Source organism: Brachypodium distachyon, chromosome 1 (assembly GCF_000005505.3).
Source record: "Brachypodium distachyon strain Bd21 chromosome 1, Brachypodium_distachyon_v3.0, whole genome shotgun sequence".
Taxonomy (NCBI): Eukaryota; Viridiplantae; Streptophyta; class Magnoliopsida; order Poales; family Poaceae; genus Brachypodium; species Brachypodium distachyon.
In genome coordinates, this window is record NC_016131.3 from 17,111,428 (window position 1) to 17,124,558 (window position 13,131).

Consider the following 13,131-nt stretch of genomic DNA (forward strand, 5'->3'; position numbering starts at 1 on the left):
GCCCTGTGGACTTGCTAGTTCAAAAAAATTGCTCAAAATTTAAATTAGGATTTAAAGTTTGGCCTAGAAGTGGGACACAAACAAGATCCGCTTGCATCGGGCAGCGTTAGAGCAAAATAAGCCATATAGTTCCCTGAATAATAGAAAGAGCATATGCCTCATGGGTGAATCAACGGCTATAAGACATCGCCAAAGGAAAACATATTTGTCTCTGCAGGAGCAAAGACCATAATCTCCTGACGGCAAAATACTAAACATTAACAGAATGTCAGTAGGGTATGCAGGCACAATACATCGTGTTACCTAGGTGCTACGCTTGACAACGATGGGCACGCGAAGCACTGACAAAAAGTGAGCCATCGGCAGCACACGCTGTGAAGCTCCTCAAGAATAAGGCTTTGTGGGTAGGAGCAGCGTGGTTGTTTCGAAGCTCATATAGGCAGGACAGAAGTTCACACTTTGATCTACAGCAGCCAGGCTTCGTCAGCAGGGATATAGACCGGCAGCAGAACGGCCAAAGAAACATACTATCCTAGGCGAAGTAACCTGCAAGGAGATGCAATGTTAACATATATATAAAGAACGGAGTTGTGCAGGGAGTCAACTGACTGAGTAAGAAAGCTCACTTTCTAGCTCTTGGCCTTGCCAGTAGAGCCCTACAAGGTCAGGATCATGGGATTTGGGCTCAGGCACAGTAAGGAAACCACCCTGTAGGAGCAAAACAGAAGAGCAGATTAGCTGGTCTTGGAAGAACAGTGAGGATGCTTGTGTGTAAAGCATATACAGCAACCAACCCACCAGGGATGGTGCAGCAAAGAACCTCTTTTAGCAGAATTAATGAATTATATGCAAGGGCAAGTGTGTTTTTTCCTGAGCAGAGTGACGAATCACAATGAATTATCCTACCAGTTATGAAAAATGGTAAAGAGAAAACATAAATAAACAAGTGTTTCAAGGCTAAGCAAAAGATAGAACATTGTATTTCCATAACATGTGTGCTTAAATATTGGCTATGTGCCTATGTCAAACATGCTTGAGATTGGAGCAGATTATAACTGAAATTTTCCTGTATTCTAGAAGAAACTTGTAGCAGATTTTACTCCTGACTTTCTGAAACATAAAATTGAAAAATGGGCCAGGTTCAATTTCCACCTGTGACTAAAATATATATGAAATTTACCTAAATGGTCACTTGTCAGCATGGAAAGGCATCTGGGAATAGGGTTCTACATGCGAACTTGTTACAGATGTTCTTTTTACAATACTTGTTACAGATGTTACTTCTGCAAATTAGTGAGCACACATGTGCATCCATATTTTCTGCTTTGCATTTTTTCTTTCCTTTTGCACATTATACTCCTAGTCCTAGAGCTCCCCAAGGGACACTGTAAATTCACTAGTTTGTTGTATTTGGAGCAGCAGATGTCATGTAGAGATAAGATTCTGATCATAGTTCACAACTATGTTCAGCAATGGCCATTGATGCAAAAGTTCACTATTTTAGTGGTTACTTTCAGTTGATTATAATTATGTAGTTATATTTAGGTATATATATTTTTTCCTTTTCAAGCCAGATCAGTGAGCAGGGGCGGAGGTACTTACACCAGTTCTTTGTTTAGGTTGCCTGAAGCCTGGAGGTGTGTTCTCAGCTGGTTTAGGTGTAAGTTTCGTGTCCTGGAAGGTGGATTGAATCAGCATGATCAGACGTCAATCTGAGACAGTGTGAAGGGCAAGTAGCATGCAAACCTCGTCAGGTGTAAACAACTTGTTCTGCTGCTCGATATCTCCAGGAACTGCGTTTGCGGTGATTGGGCTGCTACTTTCTGCAGGTGTTAAATGCACACGATAGCCATAGCGAACAAAGACGAACCAACTGTGGCAGGCTGGACAGGGGATCATCAACTGACACCCAAAGTAATCATCATCATTATTGACCTGGAAGGACCTTCTCTCTCGATAAGTGTGACCTTTTCTTCTAAACAACAGCAGGAATATCTGATGGAAACTCTATACTTCTTAAACTGTATCAGTGTCACTGATCAGATTTGTCAGGGAAGAACTGAAGGGATACCGCACAGCTCCGCAGATTCGATAACTTTAACCTGCCAAGGTTGTGATTTCTTATTTTCATGTCAGGTGAGTGGGAACTGTGCTGACATGTCCACATGCCTGTATGGAGGTCATCTCAGAGGAGAGTATTTTACAGGCCTCCATACATCCTGGACAAGACAGACTGCTCACTGTTCGTGAAATAGTTTGGTTGGAAGGTTCTGTTGACAAATAAAGGTTTAGCGCAACAGACATGTAATGACACAGCTGAAGAACAGAGCCGGCAGGAGAAGCATAAGCTTAGGCAGGCAACCCGCTTGAGTGAGAACAGTAACAAACCGAGAGCAGATCACCTCGGTCGAACCCTCTGGTCCAATCAAAGCGATGATGGACATGATTCCAGGAAGCAAGGCAGCAAGTTCCTGAAACACGAGCAAGAGAGCCACAGCGTGATGAGCAAATATGGAAATGGAATTGCAGAACTTTACATAATTTAAGCAGATATAATGTACATGTAGAACCTAAAAACAGAGTGATACAACAGATAAATGAAATTCTTCTATCACCACCACACCGAATGTCAAATTCATACATGTGTAATTTTCAGAAATTTAGTCAGTCTATCTCCTTTTGAGTGGCCAATCAAGTGGCAAAATCAACAATTGGCCAATCAAGTCGATACTAGAGAAGGAAACTGCAAAACGTAAAAATTCCAATCATGTTGGAATTGAAATATTGACAGTGATATTGTTGTGTATGGAAATATTGGAATTTTTACGTTTGTGATATTGTGTAATGTTGGAATTGAGATCCCCCACATCAACATCCACACATGAGATCCAAAGGTATTTTTGTGTTCTTTTTGTGTTTACAGATCCCATACTCTACTTTCTTTTTATGTTTACAGATCCCATACTCTACTCTCTCCACAAAAGTAACTTTGGATCTCAGTGATATTTTTGTGTTTACGGATCCCATTCTCGTCCGCAAGTACCAAATGGTTGTTAGTGATATTGATTTGGTATTGTAGATATTGAAAACTTTTTTCCTGGGACAAAACTTGTTTGACTTATATTTTGGGGAGGGGGCACACACACATGTATCTGAGTTATAAATAACAACCACCATCACTTCAAAGCAATGACACAAGAACTGATGTGTCAACTGTGAATTAGAAATCAAGAAAGATGAACTAATATTTTTAGTTGCAGATGGGAGATTCATGTGATGATAATGTAAACAGACTGCTTGATTTTGGGAACATCATGGAGCGCACAAGCGTTCTACACATGAGAAAGATTACCCTGGATAAATTATGATCAGATACTTTATAGTTTATAGTGCCAAAAAAAAGGACACTTCGATAAATACCAAACACTTGAAAACTTGGGAACCTCTACCCTCGCCCACATTCAAAGCAGCTAGACATACTCAGTAAAATATACATGGGACGGATACGAGTAAATATATAACATGATTATTAATTTTTACAGTTGCCCTTGCTGAAAGAAATCACAAAGTAGATTCTTTGATCAACTTAAGGTTCTATCTTACCAAGCGAACTTGTCTTTTTATATTTGGACAACATCTGAGCTTCTCAATGGGCCTAGAAGAAAAGGGAAGACTTCAGTCACAGAGCAGCAATAGATAAGAAATGTAATCATATTCTAATTTCACTTTACCCTTTGGTTTCTGCAACCCTGGCTTCAAATTTGCAAAATACTGAGTCATTTTTTCATCATGATGAACCTGTGCATAGAACATTTTCCCACTGGCCATGATCTATTTCGAAACAAACATACAAATCACAATAGAAAAATAAGTATTCACAAGTAGCTACCAGGTTATGGAAAATAGACATCAAATTTTGTGGATAACTTAATTAACAGTTCAAACTGCCTTGCAGAATCTGGATCAGAGACAGGTGTGTACCTGCAGACAAGGATAGAAGTCTCACCATCTGTGCCAGCTGCATGCAGCTTTGCAATCCATGCTATGTGCAGTTCCAATCAAAGGTGTCGGGAAGAGATTGGAGGAGGTTTTGTTCCAACATGTACAAAACTACATCTAGGTTCTACACAATGTCCACAAAGGATTGGTGCACAGACCTGAGATGGCCATAACATTCCTCACTGCTTCTGAAGTTCTCCAAGCATGTCCAGCAAATATGGCTGCCGCACCTGCACTCAACATGGTTGCAGCCATCAGCTTTCTCAATTGTGTATCCACAGGAAGGGCAGTTCTTCACATTCCCCTTCCCCTTGCGCCATTCAAGCAGTGTTGCATCTGGGTCTTCCTTGTATTGTTTGTAATCCTTGCAGGACATGAAAGGATGATACTCGAGATGGCACTTGGTGCAGATCTCCACGAAGCAAGCTCCACAGACAAAAGGTTTGGTTTCCGCATTTAGAGCTGCCACTTGGTAGATGGATTGGCAATCAGGTGTCGAGCAGAAGCGGTACATACCTGATCTAGATGCAACAAATGCCCTCAAGGAAGCTCTGAATAGGTCCTCCAGCTTCTCATTTGACACAAGGTGCTTCAGATCAACAATGAGAAAGGGCTTCTTGCACCCAGTTTTGAGACAACAAATAGGGAACCCATCATGCGATTTCGTGGCTGAATCACACTGATCCACCAAACAAGCCCGACAAAACATATGCCCACATGATTCAAGCTTAAAAGGATCTTCCGCCTCACACAAGCAAATAGGGCATGCATCCTTTGACAGCTCACTGTCATCCACCCTTTTCTGATCTTCTTTATTGCCTGCAACATTCTCTGATGGAAGTTGAACCAGGGCATTGTGTTTAACAGACATTATCAACTCAGAGATCATCCCTTCCACCCTTTGCTTATCCTCTTTACTGCCCCAAACTTTAAGTAAATGACGGTGTTTATGTAAATCAACCTTGACCGCAGGCATCTCTTTATTAAATCCTTCCAAGTTAACTCCAAAGTTTTCCACTGTTTTCTTCATCAAGTCTGGAGGGAGGTTATGGCCACGAAGACGAATTTCCAGAGGCTTCTTTTCAAGGAGTTGTGAAAGTGCATGAACCAATTTTGTCTCCGCTGTGGCCATCTGATCTTGGTCTCCAAAAACTTTGATAGTTAGACTTTGCCTGTCGTATAAAATGTAAGTCTCAGTTTCTTGTTCAATTGATTTTAAATGTGCTACACCATCACGGGACAAGAGCAGCTGAACTGCACTTAATGTCAGATCAGGGTGGTTTATGGTTTTGCCTTTCATCAAAATCTCAAGAGGCCTTCTCAAATCTGCTATTGTTTTTGTGGCATTTGCAGTGAGCTTTACACGAAAGATACCATTCTCAGTCTTTTCAAAATTGTAAGACACGCCTGCATGTAGTGGAAAAGTGATCAAAACATTAAACCCACAAGAAGATATAAACATTCTGCAGTCTCAAACAACTAAACATACAATATAATGCAAATGAGATTTACGGTCATGAAGCATAGTTTAAAAAACTGGACCAGGCCGGCGGTACAACCAGAAAAAATCTCATTTGCTGGTGCTCAATCATGATGAGCAAGAAACTGCTGGTGCGCAAGGATAATATCCTTCTTATGTGAAAAAATTACCAAGTACATGGGCCTAACGTCTGAACAGGTTGACTTTCCCTACTACCATGATTAGGAACAGAATTTGTGCTCTGTTATTATACCCGTAATAAATATGCCTATGACGGCGGTTCATATGCATATCGTTAATGATCATGGTCAGTCATCCTTTCATCTGACATTTGAACTGTGATACCTTAACACCAAAAAAAAGTTTGCCATCTAAATAAAAAGATCTTAGCACATCAATGTTATTGTACTTGTGTTACATGTATTCTGAAGTGGTATTTCCTGGCACAAGGTGTTCGTCAAGATTCAACTAGCTCACAGTTTGGTAATCCTTTATATGTATTATACTAGTACTCCCTCCGTCCAGCAAAGGATGTCTCAACTTTGACTAAATTTGAATGCATCTATACACTAAGTCATGTCTAGATACACTGAGTATTATTTTTTAATTATTTTTTAGATCTATAGACCTGAGACAGTAAATTGCAGAAATAGTGCTCAGTCGCACCCAAAGAACAATTAAGGACTTGCACGCCAACCAACAGACGACTTGAGTGGTGTCATTCTATGCAAGAACTGGCCTGTGGAGCTGTGTTGGCTGGACAATAGGGCCTAATTATTCAACAGTTTGATGACAGAGGACCTAGTATGCAATAGGGACGAGATGTGGATGTCTCCTGCTCCTGCATGTAGCTGCAAATGTGCATGCTGAATTGACGCCTCTTAGCTGCATGGACACTGCATCCAATCCATGGTCAGCTTAGCTGCATGGACAACTTCTTGTGCTTCAAGGTTTGTGCACTCATTGTATATCAAACCTACGTTGAACCTCTCCATGTTGTACAGCAGTAATAAAATCACTCACAGAACTCTTGTCTCTACTCTCCCTTGTTTCTATCCTCCTGCCAGGATCCATCTTTAGCTGACCAAGATTGCAAGCCAACCGCCATTCATCATTAAATTTGGGCTGTATATCACTAATTTAGTGGACGACGGGGACTTTACTGTCCTATTGGACGACAAGAACGTACCATTCTACCGCTGGACGATAAGTCCTTTGTTATTCTCTCAGTGAACGACAGAGTGCTGCTTCAGTAAATTATGGTCTTTGGCCTATAGTTCACAAGATGATTTTAGAAAAATATTACTCCCTACCTCCCATACTAAGTGACTCAAATTTACCCAAATATGGATGTATCTATACCCAAAAAGCGTCTCGATACATGTAATATCACGTCACTTAATATGGGACAGAGGGAGTATTTATATAAAAATCCAATGCTAGGTGCACCCTGCAGATCAAAATCGGAAACAGGCCTGAATCCATTGTTGCGGCTCATTGAGCAGTTGTTCTTTCTCATGTAAGTCATTTACAGATTGTCATGGCATGTTGATCTATCATTGTATGGATTTCATGGAACAGGTCCATCTAGACTACATAGAAGCAGGTGCGAGCATTATATCAGGTTTCAAGATATGCTTCCGCTCTTTCCTTTTTATGTTTCTGTGACATTTGTTAATGTTAATACATTTGATGTTGCAGGCCACCATTCAAGGGTTTGACTCTTAAGGGATTTTCAAAAGAACAGAGCAAAAAAATACTATGAAGATTGTTAAGATTGCACGTGAAGCATGTGAGAAGCTTCTGGACGAACATTAAGATCATCAGTCCATTCCCATGCAACATCATATTCTGGTTGCAGCTTCCATGGAAGCTATGGGGCTTATCTTGCTGATGGCTCTGGGTACATGTAGTTACTACATAACATACATGACATATGCTTTCCCATTTTGCTTCTGGAAAATCACTTTTTTTTTCTTGTGGGCCAGCTTGCAAATTATTCATGAGGTTATGCCAAGAGGAGGCAGTAAAAACATAAAAAGGAACAAAAAGCAATCAAATAAGGAATATGAATATATGATTTCAACTAATAAAACAATGAAAAATCGAAGCAGCCAGGAATGAGAAATAGGCACACCTTTTTGGCTTCGGAAGCTCTCAAGCAGCGAAGCAACTTCCTGGCTGATAACATTGTAAACACGTACCGGACAGGACAGAGTACTATGAAACACATGATTGCACTGTATTATCTGCCAAGGTTGACAACAAGGAAGAATGCTTCCATTAAGATGGTCCAGTGCTCTTGCAGCCTCACGATAAAGACTTCCATCAAAAGTTACAGTTGCTCTTGTCATTGGATTGTTTTCCTCTGGAGGGAACACCTCAACACGGAAATTTTGTCCAGGAAAACTCTTGTTTGGCATGAATGGAGAAATTTCTCTAATCAGTGCTTCTTCACAAGCAGAAATCGAGGGGCTAGCTATGGGTGTTTCCCTGAGCCCGAGCAAACGGATACCATGTGCACGTGCCCTGCTTGGGTTACGTGGCCAAGATAATCTGGCTCTAACCGCAGGAAATGGTAATCCTCGATTATCAGAAGAACATATTGGAACCACTTTTAATGAGGAACCATGAAATTCTATTCCGTTCAGTTTCGAGACAGCATACTCAGCATCTTCAGGTTTCAGGAAAGTAAATTTCCCCCATTTGTTTTCATCTGAGGCTATCCGAAAATTTCCAGCAGATTTATGAAAATTAGCGATACCAGAGATCAGACTATCCACCAACAAAATGAGCTCCTTGTCATTGATATCACGAGCATTTTGATGGAGAACCTCTACCGATAGAAACCTCTTCTCAAGTTCCAAATGTTTGATTTCAGCACCCGAGCCAAATAGTGCAAGAGGAGAACTCCCAGGCCTCCCAGGAAATAAATTTCTTTCGAGGCACTCATTCTTCAACATCTTAGCTTCACATTCCAAAGCACCATTAACAATGGAGAAGACCTTTTCCATGTCCTGTTCTGTAGCAAATAACACAACTTCGTTGTTTTCGAAGTCAATTTCAACAGTTATTCGCTCATCCCTGCATTCTTCCTTGAGATGTGAAATAATCTTCTGCTGGTTTTGACCAGATTTTCCACAAAATCTTGCCAGCACGTGATGACCAAGCCCACTAATTATTTTTATCTGCAATTTATGTTTCTCCAGTTGCTGAATGAAAGGCATGGGGTGAATTGTATACAGGGCCTCATGGTCAACAGCAGTTACACATACCAAATATTGATTTGGGACTGACAAGATTTCTGTAAACACCACCCACTCTGGCTTGATGCCATAATTGAGCAACGAGCATGAGGGATGAAGGTTCACAACCTGATCTGTCGAAATCACCTGGTAACCAGACCTTTCATGTCCTAAGAACATAGCAAGATTGCCTGTAAGAGATGATAGGATAATTTTCTTTAGCTTCTTATCATGTTCTGTGGGAGCCTCGGGATTCCAACACCAATAGCTTGGGACAATAATGTTCAGTTCATGCTTTAGACAGTTTTCAAGTTCTGATATAGTTTCCTGGCACCTCCTCATGGTCTTGGCGTTGATGCTGTTCTCCCAGCACCACGTATTCCTGTTTTCATGCCCATCCTCCCATTTCTTATAAACAGCCAGTAAAGTGAACAAATCTCCATCTTGGTGACACAATCGGACCTTCTGAAGGTCAGCTTTATGTTTCTCCTCATCAGTGCCCACTCTGCAAAATATGCTGCTAGAATTTGCCATAACAGCAGCTAGAACTACACCTTCTTTCTTCAAATCAGAACGGAAGCAATCAAGCATAATTTTCCCAAGCCTTGGCTCAATTCCCAATTTGACAAGGTGGCGTCCAGTATCAGTCAACTCAAAGCAATTAAGTCTACATTTGACAGCACCCAATTGTTCAAGGTTCTTCACAGCCATATTTATTGCTTCTGGATTTGGGGCATCAACATACTCAAAATTCTGTGCATCTTTAACACCCAAAGCAAGTATTCTAAGAACGGCAGTGCCGAGATGAACTTTCCTGATCTCAGGTTCCTGATGCACTTCCATCATATTGAAGTCGGATTCAGAGTAAAGCCTGTAACACTTCCCAGCTCCAGTTCGACCTGCCCGGCCAGCACGTTGATTAGCGGAACTTTGGGAAATCCAATTGACTTTCAATACATTAAGACCACTACTGGGCACAAACCTGCTCTCCTTGGCCAGTCCAGAATCAACAACATACTTCACTTCTTTTATGGTCAGTGACGTTTCAGCCATATTCGTGCAGAAGATAATTTTTCTCTTTCCAGGATAGCTTTTGAAAACACGGCTCTGTTCTACATGGGAAAGCTTTCCATGCATAGGAAGTACCATGGCACTTGTGTCACTGAAGTTTTCACAAGCCCATTCAACTTCCAGCTGAGATGTCAAGAAAGCAAGGACAGCACCCTCTTCTTCATTCTTGTGAATCATGCTTACCAGTCTTACAACATCATTGACATAAGAAACAGCTGCACGAGCACCACCCAAAGAGTTTGGCACAGAATTGAAGGAAGCCTCCACTGATACATCTGGGACATATTTAATTTCAACAGGAAAATTTCGCCCTTTAACATGGAATGTTTGACAGCCATAGAAGTAGTCAGCAAGTCTATCAGCATCAGCAGTTGCAGACATTATAATGAGACGCAAATCCAACCTATCAAGGAGCTTCTTCTTGATCAGAGCTAAGAGAAGATCAGTGTTCAAGCTTCTTTCATGAGCTTCATCAACAATGATATATGAAATGCCATCAAACCCCGCATCGTTCATGCAGTGATGTAAAAGACAACTATCTGTGCAAAATATGATCTTTGAACTGAAGTCTTGAGAATTTAAAAAGGTTGAATATGACAACACAAAATTGTCCTCGTAGCAACCATTGCTTTCTTCATCTACTCTGTGTGCCAACGATATAGCAGCAATTTTTCGAGGTTGAGTACAGACAATGGAGCCATTAGCCACAAGACCTGAGTCAGCAAGAAACTGAACTAATTGTGTGCTTTTTCCAGAACCAGTTTCCCCAATTAAGACCATAACCTGCGGAGAACAAAGCTCATATAATTAAGGCCACGGTTTTTGCATCAGTATGTTATGATTCACAAATTTAAATAAACAAGTGAAACTAAATAGAGAGAAAATTGTGGGCCCAATCCAATGCTGACTACCAAATAGACCGAACTACATAATCAATTGTTTGGTGCCTCATCAGCAAAAGTGCACCTAATATTAAAACTAAAGGTGGATTCAGATTAATTACATAAAATTGTAGTATGTACACAGACAAAGTTAAAACTTAATGGCGCATTGGAATCAGATACCATGGACACAACAAAACTCCATAAACTGTTATTTCTCCATCAATGTGGATTTTTTACCCTGGTGGGTACAACACCCTACTATCTATTGTCAGGTCATTCATTGAGATTTGCATATTTTATGTCTCTACACGGCTTGAACTAACCAATTCATACGCACGAAAATGAATTAATGATTAAGTGGTAGTCAAATCAAGACCATGTTAACCTTGTTTTAGACGTGGCAGGTGGCAGCATTGCGGAATTGACTTTATTAAGGTGTGAAATGAGAATGTGCTACAATGAAGATATTGAAAATATGCAAATCTCAAAGCATGAACTGGCGCTGGATCTAAGGTTGGTATGGGCAGCCTCACATTACCGATTCCAAAATGGCTGAAAGCATAGAAGTTCTAAAGGATAAAATGGCTTACACTGCATTGCAAATTTGGAATGCGAACGCAAATAAAACCGCAGAGAACTCGCATCCTCACCTGGTTACTGAAAATGTGATTGAGAATCTTTCTGCGGTACGCATAGATTGGTAACCCCTCATTGAGCCTCCTGCACTCGCGCAGCATCATCATGTGCAACCTCGCAAAGTCCACATCCTTGTCTTCCCCAATCCCGAACACGTCCACCCCTTCATCCACGCTCTCCTCCTCCTCATCATCATCTGTCACACGTAGCATGGCATGCCTTATCGAACTCATCGCCGCCTTGTACTCGGCGATTTTGGCGCCTACCAATTCCTTCTCGGCCTCCAGTGTTTTCTTCTCGAGATCGAGCCGATCAAAGTCACGAAGCCTATTGTGTGCACGCAGACGCTGTTTCACAGACTGGATGGCGGTGGCGAGCTCCGAGGAGCGGGCGGCGCAACGTGAGACGAGGTCGGTGTCGAGGAGGCGGGAGACGTGGGCGGCGAAGAGAGAGGCGATGACGGGGAACGCGTGGGCAGCGAGGGCGCGGTCGGGGAGGTGCGGGGTGAGGAGGTGGAACCCCTCGAGGCGGAGCGACCAGAGCTCGCGCACGGCGGCCGCGGCCGCCGGGAGGGAGCGGAACAGGAGCCGGGCGGCCTGGCGGCCGGAGGAGGAGACGGAGAGGCTGTCGGGGGCGGGCGACCCGAGGCCGGTGACGAGGGCGTCGACCTCCGTGGCGGGCGGGGCGGAGAGGTTGGCGCCCGCGCGGAGGAGGATGACGAGGAACTGCCGCGGGGGCGGCTGGCGCTGGTGGTAGCGGCCGTGAGGCGGCGCGTCCCAGTCCGGCGGGCGGAAGGGGCGGCAGCCGTAGGATCGACTCATGGCGGCGGCAGAGGCGGGCGCGCGCGTTCCGAGGTTTTCCGGAGGTTTTGGGAGAGGCGAGACGGAGCCCGTGGTTGGAATCGATCGAGGATCCGAAAGTTGGAGGGTTTCCAAGATTTTAGGTGCGCGGCGCGAGGAGGGGAGAAGGAAAGGGAAAGGAGGGTGACGTCTCGGGTCCGTCCGGGTCTCCGGGAGAACTGCAGGCGTTTTCTGGTCCGTGTACTCGCAGCATTTAACTGCGCGTTTTCAGTTTCTTACTGAAGAATTGCTTTTCGGCTGAAATGCAATTGATGGCTGACGGCTGGCCAATGCATGCTACAACGTTTAATTAGCTCGCCATCGTCACCGTCACCATTATCTTCCTCGCTGACGGTCCACCGGCCGGCACTTGAGGCACGTTTGGTTTGATTGAGCCCCAACTAGCCTCACTAAATTTTTGGCATGATTAAAATGAGGGCATGCCCAAAATTTTGGTAAACTCTTTTATGTTTGGATTGCAGCCACACTATCTACCAATTTTGGGCCTCAATTTCGTTTGCAACCAATACTCTTGCCAAACTTAGATTGAAACGATATGTATAACTTGCCAAACTTAGATTGTAACCATATGTATAACTTGCCAAACTTAGATTGAAACGATATGTATAACTTGCCAAACTTAGATTGTAACCATATGTATATAGATGGTTGGTTATTCACCTATTCATAAGTCAGGAGAACATATACTCCGTACGTATGTGCAAAACAGAAATTTTAGAAAATGAGATAAGATGGGGCAGATTTTAGAAGCTGGTGACATCTTTTTCTTTGATGCATGGGCTGGCCAAATTTTCGGTACCAATCCGAACAGTAGACAGGAACCGTGGGCGCACCAATATTTTGGTAAAGTCAGATTTGGCTCAAAAGCAAACATACCCTTGGTCCATCCGGTGGTTTTCTGCCACCAGTCGGTTCTGGCTCAATGACAAAACCTCGATCGTTTTGCGACTCGCACC

The 13,131-nt window shown here is 42.7% G+C and overlaps 1 protein-coding gene and 1 long non-coding RNA gene across 3 annotated transcripts; one reads left to right on the forward strand and one right to left on the reverse strand.

Moving 5' to 3' along the window:
- Positions 1-15: 15 nt before the first annotated feature.
- On the reverse strand, positions 16-12,304 carry LOC100837627 (ATP-dependent RNA helicase DEAH11, chloroplastic). 2 transcript variants are annotated; one of them, XM_014896818.2, is made up of 9 exons: positions 11,330-12,304; positions 7,617-10,578; positions 4,007-5,406; positions 3,732-3,831; positions 3,604-3,655; positions 1,747-2,471; positions 1,603-1,674; positions 627-708; positions 16-546 (listed from the first exon to the last, which is right to left on the reverse strand). In XM_014896818.2, exons 1-3 carry the CDS (start codon positions 12,134-12,136, stop codon positions 4,124-4,126), a joined length of 5,052 nt encoding a protein of 1,683 aa, XP_014752304.1. In that variant the 5' UTR covers positions 12,137-12,304; the 3' UTR covers positions 16-546; positions 627-708; positions 1,603-1,674; positions 1,747-2,471; positions 3,604-3,655; positions 3,732-3,831; positions 4,007-4,123. The 2 variants fall into 2 exon arrangements, with proteins under 2 accessions (XP_014752304.1, XP_014752303.1); XM_014896817.2 differs by having other exon boundaries at positions 3,982-5,406.
- LOC112271766 lies at positions 5,424-7,616 on the forward strand. The gene is made up of 2 exons (XR_002965131.1): positions 5,424-7,085; positions 7,181-7,616. It is a non-coding gene; the product is annotated as an uncharacterized LOC112271766 (long non-coding RNA).
- Positions 12,305-13,131: the final 827 nt, after the last annotated feature.

Excerpts from the sequence above, each read along its gene's own strand:
- LOC100837627 (XM_014896818.2), bottom strand. The coding sequence starts at position 12,136 with ATGAGTCGATCCTACGGCTGCCGCCCCTTCCGCCCGCCGGACTGGGAC. Across the intron at positions 10,579-11,329 it reads ATCACATTTTCAGTAACCAG|GTTATGGTCTTAATTGGGGA; the intron begins GTGAGGATGCGA and ends TGTTCTCCGCAG. Across the intron at positions 5,407-7,616 it reads GAGCTTCCGAAGCCAAAAAG|GCGTGTCTTACAATTTTGAA; the intron begins GTGTGCCTATTT and ends CACTACATGCAG.